The sequence below is a fragment of the Tyto alba genome, unplaced genomic scaffold, assembly GCF_018691265.1.
Source record: "Tyto alba isolate M040663 unplaced genomic scaffold, T.alba_DEE_v4.0 Super-Scaffold_11, whole genome shotgun sequence".
NCBI classification, from domain to species: Eukaryota; Metazoa; Chordata; class Aves; order Strigiformes; family Tytonidae; genus Tyto; species Tyto alba.
Window position 1 is genome coordinate 580,838 of NW_024881273.1, and position 21,713 is coordinate 602,550.

The 21,713-nt window shown below is 56.9% G+C and overlaps 2 protein-coding genes across 7 annotated transcripts in view; both read right to left on the bottom strand.

Annotated features, from left to right (window-relative positions):
* Positions 1–7,623: 7,623 nt before the first annotated feature.
* Positions 7,624–21,713, bottom strand: part of MVB12B (multivesicular body subunit 12B) — a 67,663-nt gene continuing 53,573 nt past the window's right edge. For all 4 annotated transcript variants that reach the window (XM_042786458.1, XM_042786457.1, XM_042786456.1 and 1 more), the window contains 3 exons: positions 19,499–19,554; positions 17,636–17,695; positions 7,624–12,301 (listed from right to left, as the gene is read on the bottom strand). In XM_042786458.1, the coding sequence (XP_042642392.1) occupies positions 12,215–12,301; positions 17,636–17,695; positions 19,499–19,554 (203 nt within the window). In that variant the 3' untranslated portion in view covers positions 7,624–12,214. The remainder of the gene's footprint in view (positions 12,302–17,635; positions 17,696–19,498; positions 19,555–21,713) is intronic.
* Positions 12,531–13,568, bottom strand: LOC122152747. Of its 3 annotated transcripts, none has more exons than XR_006164762.1 (2): positions 13,217–13,568; positions 12,531–13,184 (listed from the first exon to the last, which is right to left on the bottom strand). XR_006164762.1 is itself a non-coding variant. In XM_042786461.1 (2 exons), exons 1-2 carry the CDS (start codon positions 13,395–13,397, stop codon positions 12,549–12,551), a joined length of 639 nt encoding a protein of 212 aa, XP_042642395.1. In that variant the 5' UTR covers positions 13,398–13,568; the 3' UTR covers positions 12,531–12,548. The 3 variants fall into 3 exon arrangements, 2 of the variants coding, with proteins under 2 accessions (XP_042642395.1, XP_042642396.1); XM_042786461.1 differs by having other exon boundaries at positions 13,395–13,568; XM_042786462.1 differs by having other exon boundaries at positions 13,253–13,568.

Consider the following 21,713-nt stretch of genomic DNA (forward strand, 5'->3'; position numbering starts at 1 on the left):
CTCCACTTTCCAAATGGCTGGAGGAACAACCAGGTTGCTCATTTTTTCAGTGATAATCAACAGTGAATTTCTGCTTATGATTTAACTTTTTTTTTTTCTTTTTTAAATATCCTCTAAACTAAAAATTCAGGAAAAAAGTTACCAGTGAAAATGTTTCGGCATGGGCCACGAGGCACGGGGGGTTCCCTGTGCAGGTCTGCTCAGGTGCCAGCAGGGTTTCTCCAGGGAGCTGCCAGGGCAGCGCAGGAGCTGATCTCCAGGCACTGCCAGCAGCTCTGACTGGGGCTGAGCCTTCCTGGAAAGGCCTTTTCCTGATTATGAAAAGCAAGATTTTAGCTATAACTGCAGAAAAAGAAACATGAAGGATGGCGTGTTATTTTCCAACATGTGGCTGCAGTTACTCACGGGCAGAGGTAACACACGGGGCTTTGCAGCAATGCTTTGTTCACGGGTCACTTTAGGATCCCTATGTGGCTCAGCAGCGTAATCCCCAGGGCTTCGCACCGCGCTCGCCGAAGCCAGTTGCTTCTCCTTACTATGGGGCTCACGCTGTCAAAGCCTCACCTGGGTGCTAACGGGCACGAGGGCCTCCCGCCAGCACCGCCACCACCACTGCCACCGCCACCACCGCCACTGTCACTGCCACCGCCGCCACCACCGCCGTGCAGCTGACGCAGGGCAGCTTGGAATCCCAGCAGCACGTGGCAGCAGCGGCATGGGGCAGTGGTGGCAGCGGTGGCAGCAGAAGCGGTGGCAGCAGCGGTGGTGGCAGCAGCAGCGGTGGCAGCGGTGGCAGCGGCGGCAGCAGCAGTGGTGGCAGCAGCAGCATGGGGCAGCAGCAGCATGGGGCAGCAGCAGCATGGGGCAGTGGTGGCAGTGGTGGCAGTAGAGGCAGCAGCAGCGGTGGCAGCAGCAGCATGGGGCAGCGGTGGCAGCGGTGGCAGCAGCAGCATGGGGCAGCGGTGGCAGTGGTGGCAGTAGAGGCAGCAGCAGCGGTGGCAGCAGCAGCATGGGGCAGCGGTGGCAGTGGTGGCAGCAGCAGCATGGGGCAGCGGTGGCAGCGGTGGCAGCGGTGGCAGCGGCAGTGCGGCTGGCAGGTCTCTGCTCTGCCTGCGTGGGAAAGCGCCTGGCAGGGGTTGTGCCCCCCCGGGGCAGCGCCCGCCGTCTCCAGAGCACCGGGAGCTCTGGACTTCGGGAGAGGACACGAGTTATTTGATTTCACTTCACTCCCCCCTGTTTGTTCCAGAGGAACCCCCAAGGATCCGCTTCGGTCCTGTGGAACGATGGATGTTAAATAGGGGCCTTAAAATATCTAACTAGAGCTAACCTTTCTGAGACCCACCCAGCTGAGCCTAGAGCATTTCAAGGCCTGCTCCTCCCGAGAGGATTACCTGGGGTTTGGTTTGGACTTTTTTAATCAGCAGCCCATATTGGCAAGCGAGTGGCAGAGCGCTCCTTCACGTGCACAGGTACCACACCGTCCGGTCCCCGTCGTATGAGTTGGTGGGAAGACTGTAAAATAAAAACTGGCAGAGCAGCTGGATGAATACTCAGTTTAATTTAAGATCCAGCACTCACAAGTCAAACTACAAAGTGGTCCCACTTGGGGTATTCTCGCAGTTTTTGGTTTAATCGAGCAAAATTCTAGAGGTCAAATTTCACCCTCAGTAGAAGTATGTCATGCGACTTCCAGCATTTCTGGTGGAAAAACCCCACAGCCCAGAGCCCGCTTCCTCTGGAGAATCGCACGACGGTTTGACCGGGCTTTCTCTCCTTGACGTGTCGCCCATTTTATTAACTTCTGCTTTGCTTTAAAAAGAGGCATCTACCGTTTTGCTTCCCTGAAGAAGCTCATAATGTTATAATTCAAGTGTCAGGACAGATTAGGTTAAATGTACTGTGTGATTCCCAAAGGAAAACAAACTTCCAAACATACTCTATTTGCCTTGTTACATGTCATGGATTGCATTAGAGCTGAACATGTAATTCTGTCGCCTAATGTGTTAAAGTTGGCATGAATTTTATTCTCTGTGCAAGGTGAGAAATTACTTAGCTAACAAAACATTTCGTTTCCCCCTCTTTGCGTTCTTTCTTTATGAGATTCTGAATGTGACATTTTCACAAAAAATCCCTGCACTTATTTGTGAAAAATGTATATTAAAACCAAAACACATCAAATGGAAAGAAATCACAGATGGTTTTATTCACAAGCAGTAGAATTAATGGCCTTCCCTACTCTTTATAAATATTGGAAGCAGATGAGTTCATTACTATTTCACTCTAATAAAGAAAACCTGCTTTATTTTGACAAGACATCTACTTATCTAGTGTTTCTACTGAATAATAAATCTATTTTCTTTGAAAAATAAAGGTTGTCGATAAACAAAAACCTTCCTGGAAAATTTGTCTACCAAAAAACCCCCAAACATCTTCATTTCTGATAGTGCAGATATGGAATTCAAGGGATTTTGAAAATGTCACTAATTTTCAGAATAGAAAGTTTTGAAATGTTTACTTTGTGGTCGTCTTAAATTTTTACATCTTTCAACAAAGCAAGCAGAAAAGTGAAAACATCTGAAAAGGCTTTTGAAAAGAAAAGAGTCAGCACAAGCTGGATAAAGCTGTGGGCTCCTTTATCTTCGAGAAATCTGCACACATGGAGTGGAGTTTAGGACTTTTTTTTAACTACGCATTCAAACACTTCCCAGTTCGCAATCCAGGCTACGTCGAGTTTGCCAGACCTTCAAAGTACTGTTGGCAGCCTTTCCTGCGCTGGGATAAAACATCTTACCCTAGGGAAGCAAAAGCTGAGTCATTTTTAACCCCAAACAACATTCACTGATGTGGTCATCTTGTTAGTCATGGAAATCCTGTGTTATTTCTATTTATGCTTCTTTCAACACTTATTAACCAAGAAGTGAGGAGGTTTTATTTTAAACTGCAGAAGATGTTTATACTCTCCAGGGCCATGACAATCAGTTACACGGCTTATCCATCATTCCAGAGAAAGGAAAAGATTCTGAGAAACTCCCCAGGCAAGTTAATTTTTAAAGCTGTAGGAGGGAGAAGAGAAAAGAAAACAAACACCACCACCAAAGCCACAGGCACACAAAGCCTAACACAACCGCCTAATGCCGCGGGGGCCGTGGCTGGCTCCTTCCAGCCCTTGCGCCTGCCTCTGGCAACTGCAGCGTCTCCTTGGGGCAGGAATGGCCAGGAGACCCCTCGCTGGAGAGGATCGGCTGCCCCAGTGCCGGCAGCGCCGAGCAGAGCAGAAGAAATCAGAGATCTCCCTTAGAAAACAACCTCTGTGAACGCCGGCCAGCGTCAGGCAGCTCCAGTCTGGGCCCACGCGCCCGCCCGGGGCCGCTCGGGGCAGGAGGGTCGGTCCGTGCAGCCCCCCCGGGGCCGCCGGTGCCACGCGGAGGGGCCGTACCGAGCGATGCCAAGTGCCAGGCAAGCCGATGGCCCGGCACCGGCCCGGCACCGCGGCACGGGCACCGGCTGGCACCCCCGCGTGGGGCTGGTGGCCGTGGGCCCTCGGCACCAGCCGAGCTCTCTGCCTGGCATCAAAACCCGCTTTGCAGACAAATTTAAATTTCGTTTGTCCAACAAGGGACAGACGCAGGAGAGGGAACCGAGGTATCAGAGAGTGTTGCTCTAACCGAGGGGGAAAAGATGCTTCAATGGATGGAGACTGATGCTGTGATAACAGAAGGAAACGCTGCTCAGGCGCTGGCTTGGTCCCCGATGGCACTGAGCGATGTGGCAGGTGAACCTCTGGGGTTTCTTTCTGCCTGTTTTTATCATCTCTGCCAATTTGTACTGTTGAACACCGTGCCCACACTCCAGTGTTGGTCTGTGAGCAAAACGCCTCTGGCCAAAGTGTCACACGATGTCTGGAAGGGCAGACAGGGATGCCTCCTTGAAGCAGCAAGGAAAAGGGAGGAGGAGGCCTTTGCTTCCCCAGGCTTTGAGCATCGCTCTTGCTGCTAACGATGGAGACCCCCTTCCAGCTCATCGCCACCAGTAACAGCAACTCTAGATTACGGCTATTCCAGCAGAAACGCTGCAGAAACGGCAGAGAGATTTGGTGAAGGACTGATTTTAACAATCAATAATTACCCCAAAATTCTGAGCAGGTGAATTAGGATCAGGGGCTGAGCAGAAATACTGGGATTTCGGTCAAGTCTGGAGTATTTCAACAGCAGAACCATCCCAGAGGCCTTGTGGGGGGAGGAGAGCCGTTCACCAGCAGCGGGAGGAAGGGCAGCTCGTGGGGTAGAGCGCGGTCCTGGCCCCGCCACAGCCGCAGCCACGGGCTGGGGGTGAGGGTGCCCCCCGGCAGGCGCCGTTTCCAGGCGGCAGATGTGCGGCCCCACAGCACAGCACAGCGCCCACGCCCAGTGGCAACAGCTAATTAGGCAGAAGCGGCTTTGATGTTCGAAGGCATCGGGGATGTCCCCGAGGCAGCTCCCGGCCCGGCCTGGCGCACACCGACACCGGCAGAGGCGAGCCGCGGGCGGGACGGGCCACTCTGGTTTATGTGCCCCCCGCGCCGCCTCCCCCGCCGGGATATTCAATCAGGTGCCGGTGACGGCTCCCGCAGCAGCTCCAAGAAGCAGTTTCTTAGTTTTTGGTGGAACAAGTGGTACTCACATTCAAAAGCAGGTTATAAAAACACGTGCCTGAAGAGAATGTCGGGAACTTGGGTATTAATCTCCTTTAATTCAAAGACCATTCAAAATAAGCGAGACAGAAATATTGGCGGGGGTGAGAGAAGATGCCAGAGGTCGTATTGTGCACCACTGGCTCGGGTCAAGTTCAGAGGAATAATTTAGCACAAAGAATAACGATTTTCAACCTCAGTGGTGTGGCACGAGCCTCTCCCTAGCTGAGAGGTCCGTTTCCCCTGCGGGGCTCGCTGCCGCCGGCCGTGCAGGCACCCGCCTGCCCGCGGCGCCGCCGGCCCGGCACCCACCGCAGCCGGGACCCGACGGGAAGGGCTCTGCCCCGAGCGCAGCGCCGCCCTCGCTGCCGCCCGCGCCCTGCCCGCGCCAGGCATTTCTTTTGCCAGGTTTCGCCCCGTCCTGCCCAGTACCGAGGCGTCTCCCCGCTGCTGGGAGGTGCCCAAAGGGACGTCGCCCTCCGGCACCGCACGGATGCCAGGCGCCGTCTCCCCCTGCTCAAGCCGAGGCCCGTCCCGGCAGCGTCCCCGCGGTGCCCTCGGAGCGCTCAGTGCTCGGCCGAGCGCGAGCAAAGCTGGGCCACGCAGGACAGACCGCGGGGCAGAAAAGCGCGGCACCTCCCCTCCAACTTGCACTTCCACCCTCAGCCGCCTCTCTTAAAACGGCCTTATTTCAGAGTTGAGTATAAAACCTCATCTATTTCTGCAGAATCCCAGTTTATAACATTTGTGAAAAACGAGACCCCGGAGCCCTGAGCTGGGCAGGGCCGCTCTCAGCCTGCAGAAACGCCTCCAGCCCCGGAACGCTGCACCGGGTACGGCCCTGCCGGTGCCACAGCCCCGAGCCCGCAGCGCCCAGCGGGCTGTGGTGAGGCACCGTGCAGCCCCGGGAGCTGCACACCGCGGTCACACCGCTGCCACATTGCACCCTGCTGTCACCCTGCTGTCACCCTGCTGTCACCCTGCTGTCACCCCGCGCGCTGCAGTCCCTGGCTGCACGGGGATGCAGCAGCCCGCTGCTGCCCCAGCTGCATCGCCAGGAGCTCCTGGCAGAGCCCCACTGCCCCGCGCTGCGGCAGCCCCAGCACCCCCACTCCCCTGACACCCCTGGCACCCTGGCACCCCCACACCCCTGACACCCCTAGCACCTCGACACCCGACACCCCTGACACCCCCGGCACCTTGATACCCCTGACACCCCCAGCACCCCGACACCCCCGACACCCCTGACACCCCCGGCACCCCTATACCCCCAGCACCCTGGCACCCTGACACCCCTGGCACCCTGACACCCCCACACCCCTGACACCCCCAGCACCTCGACACCCGAAACCCCTGACACCCCCGGCACCCTGATACCCCTGACACCCCTGACACCCCCAGCACCCCGACACCCCTGACACCCCCGACACCCCTGACACCCCCGGCACCCCGACACCCCCACACCCCTGGCACCCCCGGCACCCCGACACCCCTGACACCCCAGCACCCCGACACCCGACCCCCCTGACACCCCGACACCCCTGACACCCCCGGCACCCCGATACCCCCGACACCCCAGCACCCCGACACCCCCCGCACGGGGAGCAGGTCTGTGCAGAAGGCCGGGGGAAGGGCTGGCCACGCACACGTTACAAGAGTTGGTTCAACCAAAGCCCGTGCTGCCAAGTCGAGGCCGCGCTGGCGTTTCCAAGCTTTGAGGCCGACTGCGTGACTTTAACCTGACCTCGTAATTACACACAATGCAAATTTTGACATTGATAATTACGAGTGACTAAAGCTGTTAATCTTTATAATAGAGGGTAAACAGGTTGGCTCACTGACGTTGCTGCCATTTTCTGCAGTGACACGCTTATTGCCACATACACTTGGGACAGGGCCTGCGTGGCAGCGTAGATGTTGCGTGTGGTCCCTTGCGCTCCAGAAAACACTGAAGTTGAGCCATTTTGACTTCTGTGTTTTCACTTTGCAGCATACCTTTTGAGAGGGACGTTTTGGATGGAGTTTCCAAGGCTTTTTATATCTAATTTCCAAGGACAAAACCGCACAAACAAAAGCAAATTACCTGGAGGGGGATCGTGCTGCCGCCGCTGAAGTCGGCCCTTCGGACCCAGGGCCAGGCTGCAGCTGCTCGGGCCAGCCGGGACCGGCCGCAGAGGCTCCGCAGCGCCTGCTCCATCTCCAGCGATGCCTCTGCTCCTGTTTCTTTATTCCTCCTGTGTCTGAAACCAGGTCCCACCTTTTGCAGCGTCCCTCGCCTCCCTGGGCAGCTTGAGAGCAGAGGAAAAGGTGCCTCCGGCCTCGGCCCTCACGTCCCACCAAAACTGCGCAGAAAGCCCCCGGCAGCCCCAACAGGCAACCCGCCCAGCTGCGGCAGGGGAAAAAGCACCCTGTGGGCGAGTCCCTCACAGGAAAGCCCGCGATCCCCGCTCGTTACTGCGACACCCCCGTCCACGGACGGACACGCGTGACGACTCGCTATTTCCTTCCAAAAGCGGGCGGGGATGGGAAGGCAGGCAGGCTCCCCACTGGGGACGCCCCCCGCGCGACAAAGCCGGCTCGGGCCCCCGCAGTGTCCGAAGCCTCGCTGCCCGGCGGGGCACAGGGCCCGGGGCCAGGCGCGCTGCAAGAAGCGCCCCCCGTGCCGGGGGCGCTCACCGTCACACCGAGCAGCCCAGCGGTTCAGGTGCCACAGCTGGAACCGCTACGCGGCGGCTCCGTGCAGAGAAAGCACTGGCTCATGCTTCGCTCCTCCCGATGCTCTGAGCTACTTTCCGAACGTTCGGGTTTGGGATGTGAAGAAGTCAGTGCAACGGTGGGGCAGAGGGAAAAGAGTGGCTGGTCCCAAGGGATGCCCCTTTCCACTCCCGCAAGTCAGAGCTGTGGCGGTTTAGGCTTCTGAAACTCCAAATTTAAAACACAAAGCACAGAGAATAAACTGATTAAAACAAGTTTTATTTAACAAATTATATTAAGAATACAGACTAAGTTATCACACAATGAAACTTCCCTTTGTAAAATACAGGAGGGTCATCTAAAATAAATATAAAACGTAGTAACATTCATAAGATTAATGCACAGTAAATTCACTTTCAATAACCCAACAAAATGCATAGCATCTTAGAAAAACACTTCGCAACTGCATAAAAGGTTTCTCTCTTCCATTTGCATGATGACATTTAAAACTGTTGCTGTTAGGAAACAATTTCACAATAAACGACCAGAATATCCAAACTGTTTGGCTTCCCTGTACTGAATGAATCGAGCAGCACCTCACTGAGCTTTTTCATGAGCGGAGGAGCACCCCCCCCACTGCAACGCTGTCAGGGTTTCGTGGCTCAGGATAACCAACACCGGCACCGCTCGGCTGCCCCGCTGCCGGCACGGATTCCCGTCTGTTTGTCAAGGCTCGAAGGCTGAGGTAATTATTTGAAGGCAGCGAGACGCGCACGCCCTTCGGGAGGAGGGAACTGCTCTGCGGTGAGCTGCTCCGCCGGCCCCCGCGGGACGTGGGGCGCCGGGGCCAACGTGGGACCGGCCGGCTGCCAAGGCGCCGCATCCCGCGCTCCCTCCCCCAGGGAGATTTTTCGGGCCCCGCCGAAGAGGAGGAGGGGACGCACGTCACGTCGCCGCCGCCAGCGCCAGCGCCCACCCGGCACGGCCGTGCCCCGCGGGCCCGGGCTGGGGAGCTCAGCAAAGCGGAGCGGGCAGGGGCGGGTGTGAACCAAACAAGCCCGAAGCTACAGACGACCAACAAGCTGTCCCTAGGCAGGAGGCCCGCGGGGGATCCCCTCCTGCAAACACCGCGGGCAAACTCGGCGCCCGGCAAAGGAAAAAAGTTTGACAAAGTTTATTCCTATGTAACTACAGCTATGAGATGCTCCCACTGGGAAGACACCTGCTATGACTGTCCACACTTGAATTTTATCACAAAGTTCACACTCTACGTTACTTTCTGGACTAATTTCTTGCCTCTCCATTGTTAACACATTAGACAGCACAGCCTGGCCTGGATGGCCCACGAGTCATCTCAGCGCTACCTGCTCTTTGCCGTGAGAAATCCAGGAGGCAGCGTGTCACTACTAATTCACATCAGAAAGTGTATTTTACAGCAAGCAAACCCCTCACTGCTGCTTTTCTGTCTCTGTCGCAGACATATGATAATTTGGCAAACTAATTTCTCCATCAGCCACAAGATTAAGCTACCTAGAGACCAGTTTTGTTCTAGAAATAAAGGCAAGGTAGCCAAGCACATCTGGTAAAGCTCTGCACATCCACTTCTGTTGCTTTCCATTAACTCATCCCCTCCCCTTATGCTCCAGAAGGCTTCTCCATAGCCAAACACCAACATCAGGCTCCCTGAATATTTACTGCCTGGGCCAATGGTACCACAGTCACCTTTTGGACAGGGAGGGAGGAAGATGCAGAGAGGTGATGCTGGTACTGGCTATGGCACATGCTAAGGGGGAAGACTGGCTGCAAGGATGCAAGGACCAGCCTTGCAATGAGTTGCCATGAGTACAAAAGTTACGGAACAGCAAATAAAACCTGCCTGTGGAAACGCTGACCTGATGCCCAAGGTCTTGGGAATCCAGAGACGCAACAGAAAAGCTTCCTATAATCGGTGGACAGAGAAGAGGACACATACAGTCAGCCTCCCTGCGCCGTGTGTCTCGCTGTGCTTGCAGGCACCGGCTCTGTGCCCTCTCCCCTCTGGGAGCGCCCCGTTTGCCAGCCTTCGGTCAGCAGGTCTGAGAGCTCAGCTGGCTCTCAGCAGCTGTAGCTCTTTGCTCAAAACACCTCTATTGCGTTTGTACCACAAGAACTGCACTTGTACTGTTCGTGATTTCAGTACGTGGCATCTTTGCAGTGCCACAGTGCAGAGACACACTGGGAAGATCAAACTGACCTCTCAAGTTTCTTTGCAGATGCACCCCTGAAGCAGCTCTGCTGGCCCAGTGTAAGAGAGGGAGGAGTGAGAACCAACTATACAAATATATCCTGAAGATTTCTTAGACGCTTGTCCCAGCTGCATGTCCTGTCAGTGTTCTGAGCCATCCAGTGTTTCTTGTAGGTCACCGAAGAGAAAGCTGAGCTCACTATCTCTAAGAAGGCTGAGCAAACGTAACAGTTGCTATAAATACTAAAGCACCAATTCTATCGACTGATGCTCTCTAAGCTCAATCTCGCAGGAAGGGACTCAAAGCTACGCGCCCATTTTTCTGAGACATCCCCAGGGGGTGCCCCATGGGACGTGGGGCTCGGCAGCTATCCGAGCCCACCCCTCCCCGGGCACTGCCGCTGCTGCGGGAGCCCTGCCCTCGGCACGGGAAGACGCGGCTTGAGGAGGGGCTCCTGGCAGCCGTCCCCCCGTCTCCCGGCGGCAGGAACTGCCCCCGGAGCTCCGCAGACTCTGCGCTGGCCGCCCTGCACCAGCCCGCAGCCCTCACTCCTCCACCACCAGTAACAGGAGGTCAGCTCTCTGCAGCCCCACATCCCAAAGCTGTGCGGAACACACCGCTGCAGAAGGCTTCTACCTGCCCGCAGTGTCCACTGAGCCACAGGAGAAGCTATAAATGGATGCCTCAGAAAACTACAGAACAAATTACAAGCAGAAAAATAGAAAGACAAAAGATGGATGAGATGGGCATAGTACTAGAGCATGGAGTGGATTTGAACTTCAAGTGAACCTGAGCCGAATGACCAGGCTGCCATGGTATGTTCATTTGTCGATGTCAGCATCATCAATCTAGCCTTTGTGAAGCTTGGCAGTGAGGTCTGGCTTTGCTTTCTTGCAGGATAAATAAGAACTAAAAATGGTGCTGCAGCCTCCAAGTAAACGAGCACTTCCAGGGGGTCACCCAAACGTCCAGAGCCAGTGCAAATAGCATACCTCTATTTCTTTTGCCCAAACACACCTGCAACCAAATTGGCCTCTGCTTTCCAATCGCACAGCCCCGCTTTCAGAGGCAGGTTTAGAAAATGATTTACCTGATTGGAAGAAGATGAAGCAAAGACTTGGAATCAGTCTGTCCCGAACGTTACGGTATTTTGTGCTCATTATCCCAGCAATGCGGTATGGTGCCTTAAAACCAGAAATGAATCTTTGGACAAGAAATATTTTACATATGTACAAATAAAAAGTACAAGCTGACAGTACAAAACCTACTGTTAGTCACCATTCTGTCCAACTAGAAAATGCAAGATCAATCAAAAGCAGTGCAAAGCAGGTCAGGGCATACGTATGACCCAGACTGGGAGCAACAATACTGTTACTTGTTACTATGGCAATTGCATTTCAATAGGGTTAGGTAATCAGTATTTTACAATAGAAAAAGTTGTACGTTTTAACACTTACTTAAAAATTGCCATTTTGGTGCCATGATGTAGCTTTGTTCTACAGCAGAGACTTTAAAAAGCAGCATGGAGTCAGATGGGCACTTCTAAATAACTTATTACAGCAACAGACTTCTCCAAGACATGCATTTGACTCGGGAGCGAGCTAAGGTCAGCGATCACAAGGAGGCTGAGGTCAGGGTTTAATGCATCCCACTCTCATCCTGCACTACGTCAGAGTCCGGTGCTTCCCCGTGAGTGCACGAGGGAACAGGCACATCTCTTGTTTTAGCAGCTAGAGGGGCAAAGATTAGAAAACTGTCCAAAGTGATGGGCAGGTGACAGCATCCACGTTGTCAGCAGGGCCCCAGCTCCACAGGCAGCTCGGCTGGGGGTCAGCGGGGCACTGCCAGCACCCAGCCCCGAAAATGCAGGATGTTCGTCACTCTAGGTCCTGACAGACACACGGACACCCTGTGCAAAGCGGAGGTGCTTCGCCTCGGGAGCTGCAGTGCAGCTCGTGCTCTCTGCACCCCTCTGCCTGGGGAGGGAGCCCGAGGCGGGTCTGAGCCGGCGACCACGGCCCTGCCAGCCTACAGCAAAACCAAGTGATCGCTGTCGGGCTGATCCCGGCTGCGGCAGAGCTGCTGTGCGCCCGGACCTTGGCGGGGGCAGACGGGGCATCCGCTGCGGCCCGATGCTGCCCGCTGGGCCGAGTGCCGCAAGGCCTCGAGAGCCCATCAGCTCCGTGTCAGCTCATGCGGGAAGCCCGGGGGCTTGCGGATTAACCAGCCGTGTCTTTTACTCTTCCTTACTTTTAGGGCTCGCTGCTGAGCGCTTCCTGATGGTCTGCGAGCTCGCGGCTCGCTGTTCGCAGCACTTTGTTACGGCTCTGGTTTCTGTGACTGTCCTGCAGCAGGGGTTATGAACGGGGGACAACCACGGGGCTGCCGTCAGGCTCCCAGTCACGTACTCACATGGAGCGGCGTCCGCAGCGGCGAGGGAGGGCGGGGGGCGGCTGCCGAAGGGTCGCGCGGTCCCAACGCGTGGAGCGGCGTGTGCAGGAGGAGGCGGTGCGGTGCGGGGCGGGCGGCGGTGGCCGGACAGGCGGACGTCGGCGGGACGGCCCCGGCGCCGCGCCCCGCTCAGTAGTATGCACGCCCACGGCCGCCCCAGCGCCGGCCGCCCCTCTCAGGACGGCGGCACCGGTGGGCAGCGCGTGGGGCTGGGCGGCAGGCGGGCCGCCGCGCTCTGCTCCGTCCGGAAGCTGTAGTCGTACTGCGGGGCAAAGCAAGAGAGAGGGAACCGTGAGGCGCTGCCCGGCAGCAGCCCGGCCACGCTCCCCAGCCCGTGCCCAGGGCGGGAGGATGCAGGAGAATGAGGCAGCACCCTGAGCACCCAGGCAGGGCCACGCCGGGTGAGCCTGTGGCACTGCCCGACCCCACCGCCCCAGGCAGGATCCAACCCCCCCCCCGCAAACCCAGCGTTAACACTAACACGACCATCCTGGGCAGAAAGCAGCTAGTCAGAAAGACTCCCCTTTGCAGGCCTCGTTTACACAAGTTGGGACCATCGCAGTTAACACTCTTGGTTTGGCCAGGAGGGTGAAAATTCCTGTGTGCGTGTCCCTGCAGCCCAGGGATGTCACTGCAGCCCCGGGGACATCCCGGCTGCGTGGAGCGTGCCGTAGCAGTGCCATCTCGTGGCACGCCACGGGCCGCTCCCCGAGAGCCCCAGCCGTGCCACGGCACCCCCGGGAGAGGCCGTGGAGCGATGCGCTGGGGCAGGGGCGGCACACGGCACCGGCACAGCCCCGGTAACCGCTCGGGGCGTGGACCATCCTCCCCGGCATCTCCCGGCGTGCTGTTTGCAGCTCCTGGGACGTCACCAAGACGTTCCCTCGTTGCGGGCCGTTGGCCAGCGCCCAGCCCCGGCCGCGTGCCCGGAGCGCTGGCTGTGCCAGGGTGGCCGCAGGGCTGGCCGCGGTGCCCAGGCCCCTGCGAGGGCTGCAGGCTGCTCCCGGTGACACGAGCCGGGCGCGCTCCCGCAGCTGGCTCCCGCCGGACACTGGCTTGGCCTGCATCTCGCCCTGCTCCTCAGCCATCTCCTCGACATTCTCCTTGCCCTGCTCCTCCACGTTCTCCTCAGCCATCTCCTCAGCCTTCTCCTGACTCTCTCTGCCTTCTCCTCCACATTCTCCTCAGCCATCTCCTCAGCCATCTCCTCAGCCTTCTCCCGCCCTTCTCAGCCTTCTCCTCCACATTTTCCTCAGCCGTCTCCTCGACATTCTCCTTGCCCTGCTCCTCCATTCTCCTCAGCCATCTCCTCAGCCTTCTCCTGACTCTGCCTTCTCCTCCACATTCTCCTCAGCCATCTCCTGCCCTTCTCAGCCGTCTCCTCGACGTTCTCCTTGCCCTGCTCCTCCACATTCTCCTCAGCCATCTCCTGCCCTTCTCAGCCGTCTCCTCGACGTTCTCCTTGCCCTGCTCCTCAGTCTCCTCGACATTTTCCTCGCCCCGCTCCTCGGCCGTCTCCTCGCCCTCCTCCCTGCCCGGCCCCTCGCCCAGCTCCCCCCGTACCCCGGACTCCCCCCCCCCCCCCCGGGGGCCCCTGGGGCGGGGCCTGCAGGGCGGGCGCGCGGCCGGCAGAGGGCGCGCGGGGACCGCGGCGCGTGCCCGCGGCGCGCAGGGGGCGGGGCCCGGGCGCGCGGGGCCCCCGCGCCCGCGGCGGTTCTACCTCAGCGCCGTGATGTCACGGCCGGCAGCGCCCGCCCCGAGCTCGACAGGCAATGAGCCTCATTCTTCAACAGGCAAACACATAAAGATGTCAGCTCAAACTGTTTACTAATTAACACTTAAAAAGACACAAATTAGATATGCGTGGCTAAGAGCAATTATAATCAAGACGAATTTCTCTAGTCATTTGGGAACTGAAAAAAATGCCTAATTGCTGGAACCAATGTTTTAAAAACTGAAATCATGCCAGTTAGCAAATATGTTCATTTAAAGAACATTTCATGTGACTACACTCTGGAGAATTGACTACAAACATCAGAACAAGGAAAAATATTTCTGTATAAAATTAAAATTTTAAGCTCTTCTAGATTTACAACTTCTTCATTAAATATATTGGCGAAGAGCAGCCCAGGAAAACTTGTAGCAATTAAGTGGTTAAACGAACTGCCTCCCTCGTCACTTTAAAAGGAATGATTAAAACTAGACGCTTGCTTTACTAATTAGACCCTCTCCAGCCTTCCCAAGCCGGGACTGAGCCGGGGTGCCCTCTGCCAGCGTGGGGGGCTCGCGGCAGCACAACGGCCAGCCGGCAGCCGCGGCACGGCAGCACGGCCGCCGGGGCCACCGCCAGAACGGGAGCCACCCCTGAAACTGGAGCCACCGCCTGAACCAGAGCCACCGCTGGAACTGGAGCCACTGCCAGAACCAGAGACACCCCTGAAACTGGAGCCACTGCCAGAACAGGAGCCACCCCTGAAACTGGAGCCACCCCTGAAACTGGAGCCACCGCTGGAACTGGAGCCACCCCTGAAACTGGAGCCACCGCTGGAACTGGAGCCAACGCCGGAACCAGGGCCACTGCCGAACTAGAGCCACCGCCGGAACTGCCAGAACCCCCACTGGAGCCACTGCTGGAACTGGAGCCACTGCCTGAACCAGAGCCACCCCTGAAACTGGAGCCACTGCCAGAACAGGAGCCACCCCTGAAACTGGAGCCACTGCCAGAACAGGAGCCACCCCTGAAACTGGAGCCACTGCTGGAACTGGAGCCACTGCCAGAACCAGAGCCACCGCTGGAACTGGAGCCAACGCCGGAACCAGGGCCACTGCTGAACTAGAGCCACCGCCGGAACTGCCAGAACCCCCACTGGAGCCACTGCTGGAACTGGAGCCACTGCCAGAACCAGAGCCACCCCTGAAACTGGAGCCACTGCCGGAACAGGAGCCACCCCTGAAACTGGAGCCACCACTGGAACTGGAGCCACCCCTGAAACTGGAGCCACCACTGGAACTGGAGCCACCCCTGAAACTGGAGCCACTGCCAGAACCAGAGCCACTGCTGGAACTGGAGCCACCACTGGAACCGGAGCCACCCCTGAAACTGGAGCCACCACTGGAACCGGAGCCACCCCTGAAACTGGAGCCACCGCTGGAACCGGAGCCACCCCTGAAACTGGAGCCACCGCTGGAACCGGAGCCACCGCCTGAACCGGAGCCACCCCTGAAACTGGAGCCACCCCTGAAACTGGAGCCACCCCTGAAACTGGAGCCACTGCTGGAACCAGGGCCACTGCCAAACTAGAGCCACCGCCGGAACTGCCAGAACCCCCACTGGAGCCACTGCTGGAACTGGAGCCACCACCAGAACCAGAGCCAACGGCAGAACCGGAGCCACCCCTGAAACTGGAGCCACCGCTGGAACCGGAGCCACCCCTGAAACTGGAGCCACCGCTGGAACCGGAGCCACCGCCTGAACCGGAGCCACCCCTGAAACTGGAGCCACCCCTGAAACTGGAGCCACCCCTGAAACTGGAGCCACTGCTGGAACCAGGGCCACTGCCAAACTAGAGCCACCGCCGGAACTGCCAGAACCCCCACTGGAGCCACTGCTGGAACTGGAGCCACCACCAGAACCAGAGCCAACGGCAGAACCGGAGCCACCCCTGAAACTGGAGCCACCACTGGAACCGGAGCCACCGCCGGAACCGGAGCCACCGCCAGAACCCCCACCGGAGCCAGAGCCACCACTGGAGCCACCGCCGGACCCGGAGCCGCCGCTGCACGCAGGCCACCTCGCCTGCTGAGACACCCGCCCGGTGACGGTCCCCTGCCCGGGACAGGCCGTGGCCGCAGGGCCAAGCCCCCCGCACCCCACACCCCGGGCTGGGCACGGCTCCTCCGCCCCACGGCCACCGAAACAGCCGCAGGCGATCGGGGCTGGCGGCCGAAACCCGCCTGGACGCGCTGGGCCTCGCCGCCCCTCCCCAGGCTCCCGGGGCTCGGCTGGGCCCGCGCGGAGGGGGCGCTGCCTCCAGGCGCAGCCCGGGCGGGCACTGCAGGATTTGCACCTGTTCCCACCAGTTTTCCTGGAAGAGCGGAGTCCTTTCATTCAGCTCACCAGCCTGGAGAATGGGTGCATACATCTGCAAATGCGCTGACAGAGAACAATAACTCTTGGAATTCTTTGGGAATATTTTTTGCAAGGCATCTAGCTCCAGGGAAAATGTTCTCGCTGCTTTGGAAATCCAGAAGATTTGCTGTAATGGTGCTATTGCTTGCAAGGGAAATAAAGCCATGCAGAAATTCACAATATTTATATGCATAGCTATCTATGTGCAGACAAGATGCTTCATCAAGGAATACGGGCTGCATAATTATACTTTTCATTACTCTGAAAGGCACACAGCCTGTAAGGGAACGGGAGGGTGTGGGGAGAGCCCGCAGGTATCAGCCTCTCCTCCCCATGCTGCGCAGGCGACGCCGGTGCCGCTGTCCCGAGCTGCCGGCACCTCTCCCGCACCAGGCACACGACCAGCGCTGCCCAACCGACTCCATCGCCCCTTCGCTTCCCCCCGGCCCCGCGGCCAGCTCCGGGCCGGCACGGGGGAAGGGGGCAGGCGCATGTCGGGGCCACCAGCCCCGGCACCCCGGCCCGCAGCGCCCGGGGCTGCGGGGGCTTCTGCCAGCGACTGCTCCCGTCGGGCAGCACCTTCCGAGCTGCCGTCACCGCTCCCCCCGCTCGCCGGGCGCCTGGCACGCCCTGGCAACCCATCACCTTCTTTCTGTACTCAGACAAAACTTCCGGGCAGAAGGGAATGGGTCTAGGAAACTGGACTCTCAGCTGGAATCAAAAAGCGAGGAAGCCATGAGGATTCTGGAAGTTCTGCTATGCCATCTTCTTACTCCTGCCCTTAACCCAGCTGGTCGGCACACGAGAAGATGTTTGTGACTGATGGTGCCTGAAAAGCCCGTGCTGCCGAGACAATTTTCCTCCTGGCCTGAGACTTCAGCTGAGGCAGCTCTTGCAGAGCAGGCGGCTCCGCGGCGCCATGCAGCCCAAGCCATGCATCTGCCAAAACGCTTCCTCGGGAACACGAGACCACCCTCGGTTCCGTGGCTGTCTCCTCCCCGAGCTCCCGCAAGACTCGTGCTCACTGCAAGCGCAGCCCGGTTTTCCTGGTAACAAGATACCAGGCACCATCACACTGAAAAACGCTGAAGTGGTTTTCCTGACGTTGCTTAGTCAAGTTCATTTGCTTCCCTGGGACGCGAGAGGCAACCTAACACAAACAGAGTCCTGCCTGTAACATGCTTTGTTAATAAATGAGAAAGCAAGGTTAAATAAGCAAGACATCTGGAATTAAACAGAGGGCAGCAGACTTTGCCATTAGACTCAACACCTGAAGTGTCTCCACCCGGCACAGATCCCAGAGGACATCCCTAACGCCGAGCTTACTGTTTGGCTCCACGTTGACTTTATCCACCAGCAGTGACTTGGAAAAGACAAGGGAGGCCTTTTCCAGCAGGGAAGGGATCTTACAACGAAGCGAACACAGCTCTCGCGATGCTTTTGCGGAGTGCCAGGCTGGCTACCTACCTCCTTTTCGATTTCTGCAAGGGTTTTGATTGTGATACCCAACAGATCAACCGGCTGCATCTGGCAAGGAAAACAAAAACGAAACGTCAAATTCAGGGTTTTTTTGTTTTGGTTTTGTTTTGTTTAAAGTCAGCAAATACTCTATCACCAGAGGTTTAGAGGCTCCATCTGTAAACACCGCCGTAATCCTGTTTCTCAGTCCACCAGCACAGTGAAGAAGCAGCAGGGTGAGGGCCAACAGCCCTTCTCGCCGCGCGGGGACGACGGCACCCACCGCGGTGTCACTGTGCAGAGGCAGAGCCTCGGCCCCCGCCCCGCCGCGGGACGGCTCTGACCGGAGCACGCGCGGGACGGAACACCCTGCGGATTTCATACGGCCGCAGCACGGAGGTGTGAGCGGCACCGGCTGTGGGAAGCCCCGACCAAACTGACCATATGGTGGCAATGGTGTCTAAAGGATCTGAGGGGAGGATTAGCACGACCTAATCTCTCTGCATTTGTCCTCGCAGCAGGGACTCCAGCTTTCTGGGAATAACGGCCCATAAACAACCCTTTCAGAAAGCGATGGTTGTGAAAAACCATGTCCGGCTGCACACGCCGGTTGTGTCAGCAGGAAGAAGAAAGCACAAAGCAGGAGCACAACGTGAAAAATCAGATACAGCTGATGGCTTGGTGTTTGCCTTAACAGCTCCTTGTAAATTGATTTTTAAAGCTATATTGATTTAGGATGGGATGGATTAGGGAACTGGCAGTGGGATGCCCAGCCTCTGAGCTCTGGATCACCAACTTAAACTAGCACTGGCCCCACAATGCTCTCAAGTCATTCCGAATCGGTACTGGGGTTTCTGTTGTGGCTGAGCTGCTTCACCGGCAGCACCCCCGGCCGGCACGGCAGCGCTCGGCACCGAGCAGGCCGGACGTGCTGCCCCTCGAGCTCGGCCGCTGCCGGGCAGGAGCCGTGCCGCCGGCAGCACAGGCACGCCGCGGCAGGCCTCCGCTCGAGGGCTGAACTCACTCAGAAACGTGCTGTGTGCGGAAACAACCCAGCCCGTTTTGCCACTGCACTTCAGACACTTTGGTTCAGATAATCCCCTATTGTCAGAGGGCGATGGGAATCCTAAAACCGTTTTTCCATCCCTGCTCCAGCTCCCTGGAACCCAGCCGAGGTCCAGCTGCGGCGTCATTAGGACGCAGCCACCCCCGCGAGCTTTCCAGACTGGAACTGGTAATCACGAGGGCGCAGCCTCCCCACCAAACCGGATTTTGGCCAGCGCGGCCGCGGTAATCCCACCACCCCCGCTCCACCTGCAAAACCAGCAGTGCCCGCCGAGGCCGAGAGCTCCGGGCGGCCCTCGCCCCCGCGCCGCGGCCCCGCTCTGCCCACGCAGGACGTGGAGCCGCAGGAGCCTCGCGGCAGCTGCCAGCGCTGGGCTGCGCCGTGCCACCACCCCTGCCTTGAACTTCTGGGGTGCAAAAAGGAAGTCGTAAAGCTGACTGTGCCACGCCATACCCACAGCAGGTTAAATCTAGGAGACCTGTATGTTTGCGGCTTTCTTTACAATCTACGTGAAGAAATCAAAAATGCTTCCAGCATCAGAGAGTCCCATTGCCATTCCTATTTCTGGTGGTGATAAACCTTCAACTCCCGGGACAATTCAGTTTTAGAAGTGATCTGGCAGAAGCCATTTGCACCCTATGGGAAAGTGCTGTGAAGCGCAACCTTGGGTCATCTCAACACCGGGTGGATATTAGGCCCCAAAAAATAAAAGCTCCCAGAAGCAGGTCATTCGTGTTGATGCTCTGTGATTGCTCTCCACGAAAAGATGAATTTCAGACATGGGGAGAACAACAAAGGCAACTTACCCCTTCAGGAGCGCAGGCAAACTTCTCTGAAATCATAAAAGGCACTCCATCCATTGCTGAAAGGCACAAAACGAGCAGACACGTCACATTTCCAGCTGACTTCTGACATGTAACTTCACACGTTTGCAGTGACAGATCAAGTATTCATGGCACTGACACATGATTGATAGCCCACAGAAGTTATCCCAGCCTTCTCCTCCCTCTAACCTGCCAGTGGTTCCTCTCTGTTTGAGACACAGCTGGGTTAGTCCCAACCAAATCAGGAATTCAGTGAACCCTCCTTGCTCTGTCCACATACAATTTCATGGTCTCAATTTCGAGTCTTCCAATTTGGTTCAGCTGCCAGAACAGGACAGTATTTGAGACTCAAAACAAATACACACAGTTTAAGGGGACGGATATCTATTTATGACCACCACACAGAACCATCCGAGCGAACTTGGTGGTGTCTGAGCAAGAGGACAAGGAACGTACCTGGTTCAGGTGACCTGAACGTCCCCACAGCAGCAAGTACCTGCCACCTGGGCAGCACGAAACCAAGGGGTCAAGCACCCGCTCTGGCCTGGCTGCTGCCACTGCAAACTCAACAGTGAGCAACGGAGCTCAAACACTTGCAAACCGCAACTGGAGGATGGAAACCAGTGGCACGTGAGGACAGAGACAGACAACCTTAACGCTACTAAGAGGATTGTGTGCCTTTATATTGCCTCGTGCGTTCTGCCTAGGCAGTTCAATGATGTTCAGTGCTTCTGTCCTGCTATCACCACCTCAGAAACTTCACAGAAAGCCTCCCACAAGATGTGTCAGTGCAGGGGAGACACTTAGTTTTAAAACACGTAACTCAGCAATTTCCACACAAGACTGAAAAGGGCACACTTCTAAGGCAGAGTGCAGCCCCAAATACACCCACTTTATTTCACTTACACCTTTAACATCTTAAGTCTTTAAATTTCAACTCTGAAAGAAATAAAAACTTCAAACTAGAGCAAATTTAAGCCCTGAAATGCCCTCAAGTAATCCTCAAATAGGGTTTTCTTTCACAAAGCATCTGCACCCATGAACCCGGCATTTCTCTGCTTGCTGTTTGTAACTTCCATCAGCATCAGTTACGTTGGTGATTTAACAAGGGTTGCTTAAGAATACTTGTAATTTTACATTTGCTTTGTATATTTTTGACTTTAAAAAACCCTCCACTGGAGTAATTTCATTATCAAAGGTGCTATGTGGCAGTCACAGCACTACATGAAACAAAAGGAAACAGATGAAAAGCAGCATCACCAAATCCAGGAAGTTTTGAACCTGAAAGACCATCTGCATTTGTTATCCGACAGAAACCTGCTTTGATCAGTCACACGCCGGCTTTTGTAAAGTAATTTAAAGAATAAGCCGTGAGGAGCATGCACGTCCCCCCGGCAGCCCCCGCCGGGCTGCCTCCCGCCGTCCTGCGGTCCTTGCGCACTCCAGCCCTCCCGGAGCTCAAAACTGCAGAGCAAAGCAGCAGATGAAAGCAGGGTGTGCCAAAGGCTCAGCAGCGCAATTAGCACTCTCCTAAACAAACGAGCTTCCACAGAGCTGTAATTAAGCAGGCCTGTAATTAAGTATATGCCCTTTATCATAACGATCATGCTTAAAAATGGCATGATGCATGGAAGTGTGTTATTAATGCTGCACTCCCAAAGCGCAGGAGCGTGCACAGGAGCCGGCGTGTCAGGCCTGTCACCAGGCTGCTGGTAAAATACATTAAGGGGAGAAATCGGAAAACAACACGCTCATTCAACAGCTCCTTTCACAGCCAGGCACCAGGAGTCACCAGGATTTAAATACCCACCGATTCAGGAACCTGTACGGAGAGAAGGCACCGGGCTGCCACAGCCGCCGCCTGCCCCCGCGCTGGGGGTCGGCAGCCCTCGCCCCGTGGCCGGCGTCGTGCCGGGAGCCCGCGGTGCCAGCCTGCAGGCAGGAGCTGCTCGGGCGCCCGAGGGGCTGCAGGCAGGCGGTGGGGACCCCCCCCGAGACGCTCGTCCCTCGCCTCTGCTTCCAGGCTGAACGACGGCCCTGGACAGAGCAAACGCTTGGGAGGAAGGACAGCCCCGCGCCCCCCGCCTCGGCCCTGGAGGTGCTGCCCGCCGCCCACGGCACTGCCCACACGGAGGGGGGGTTCGCAGCTACCCCTGCCCACAAAGGTCTTTTTCACGCTCACAAGGACTTCAAGGGT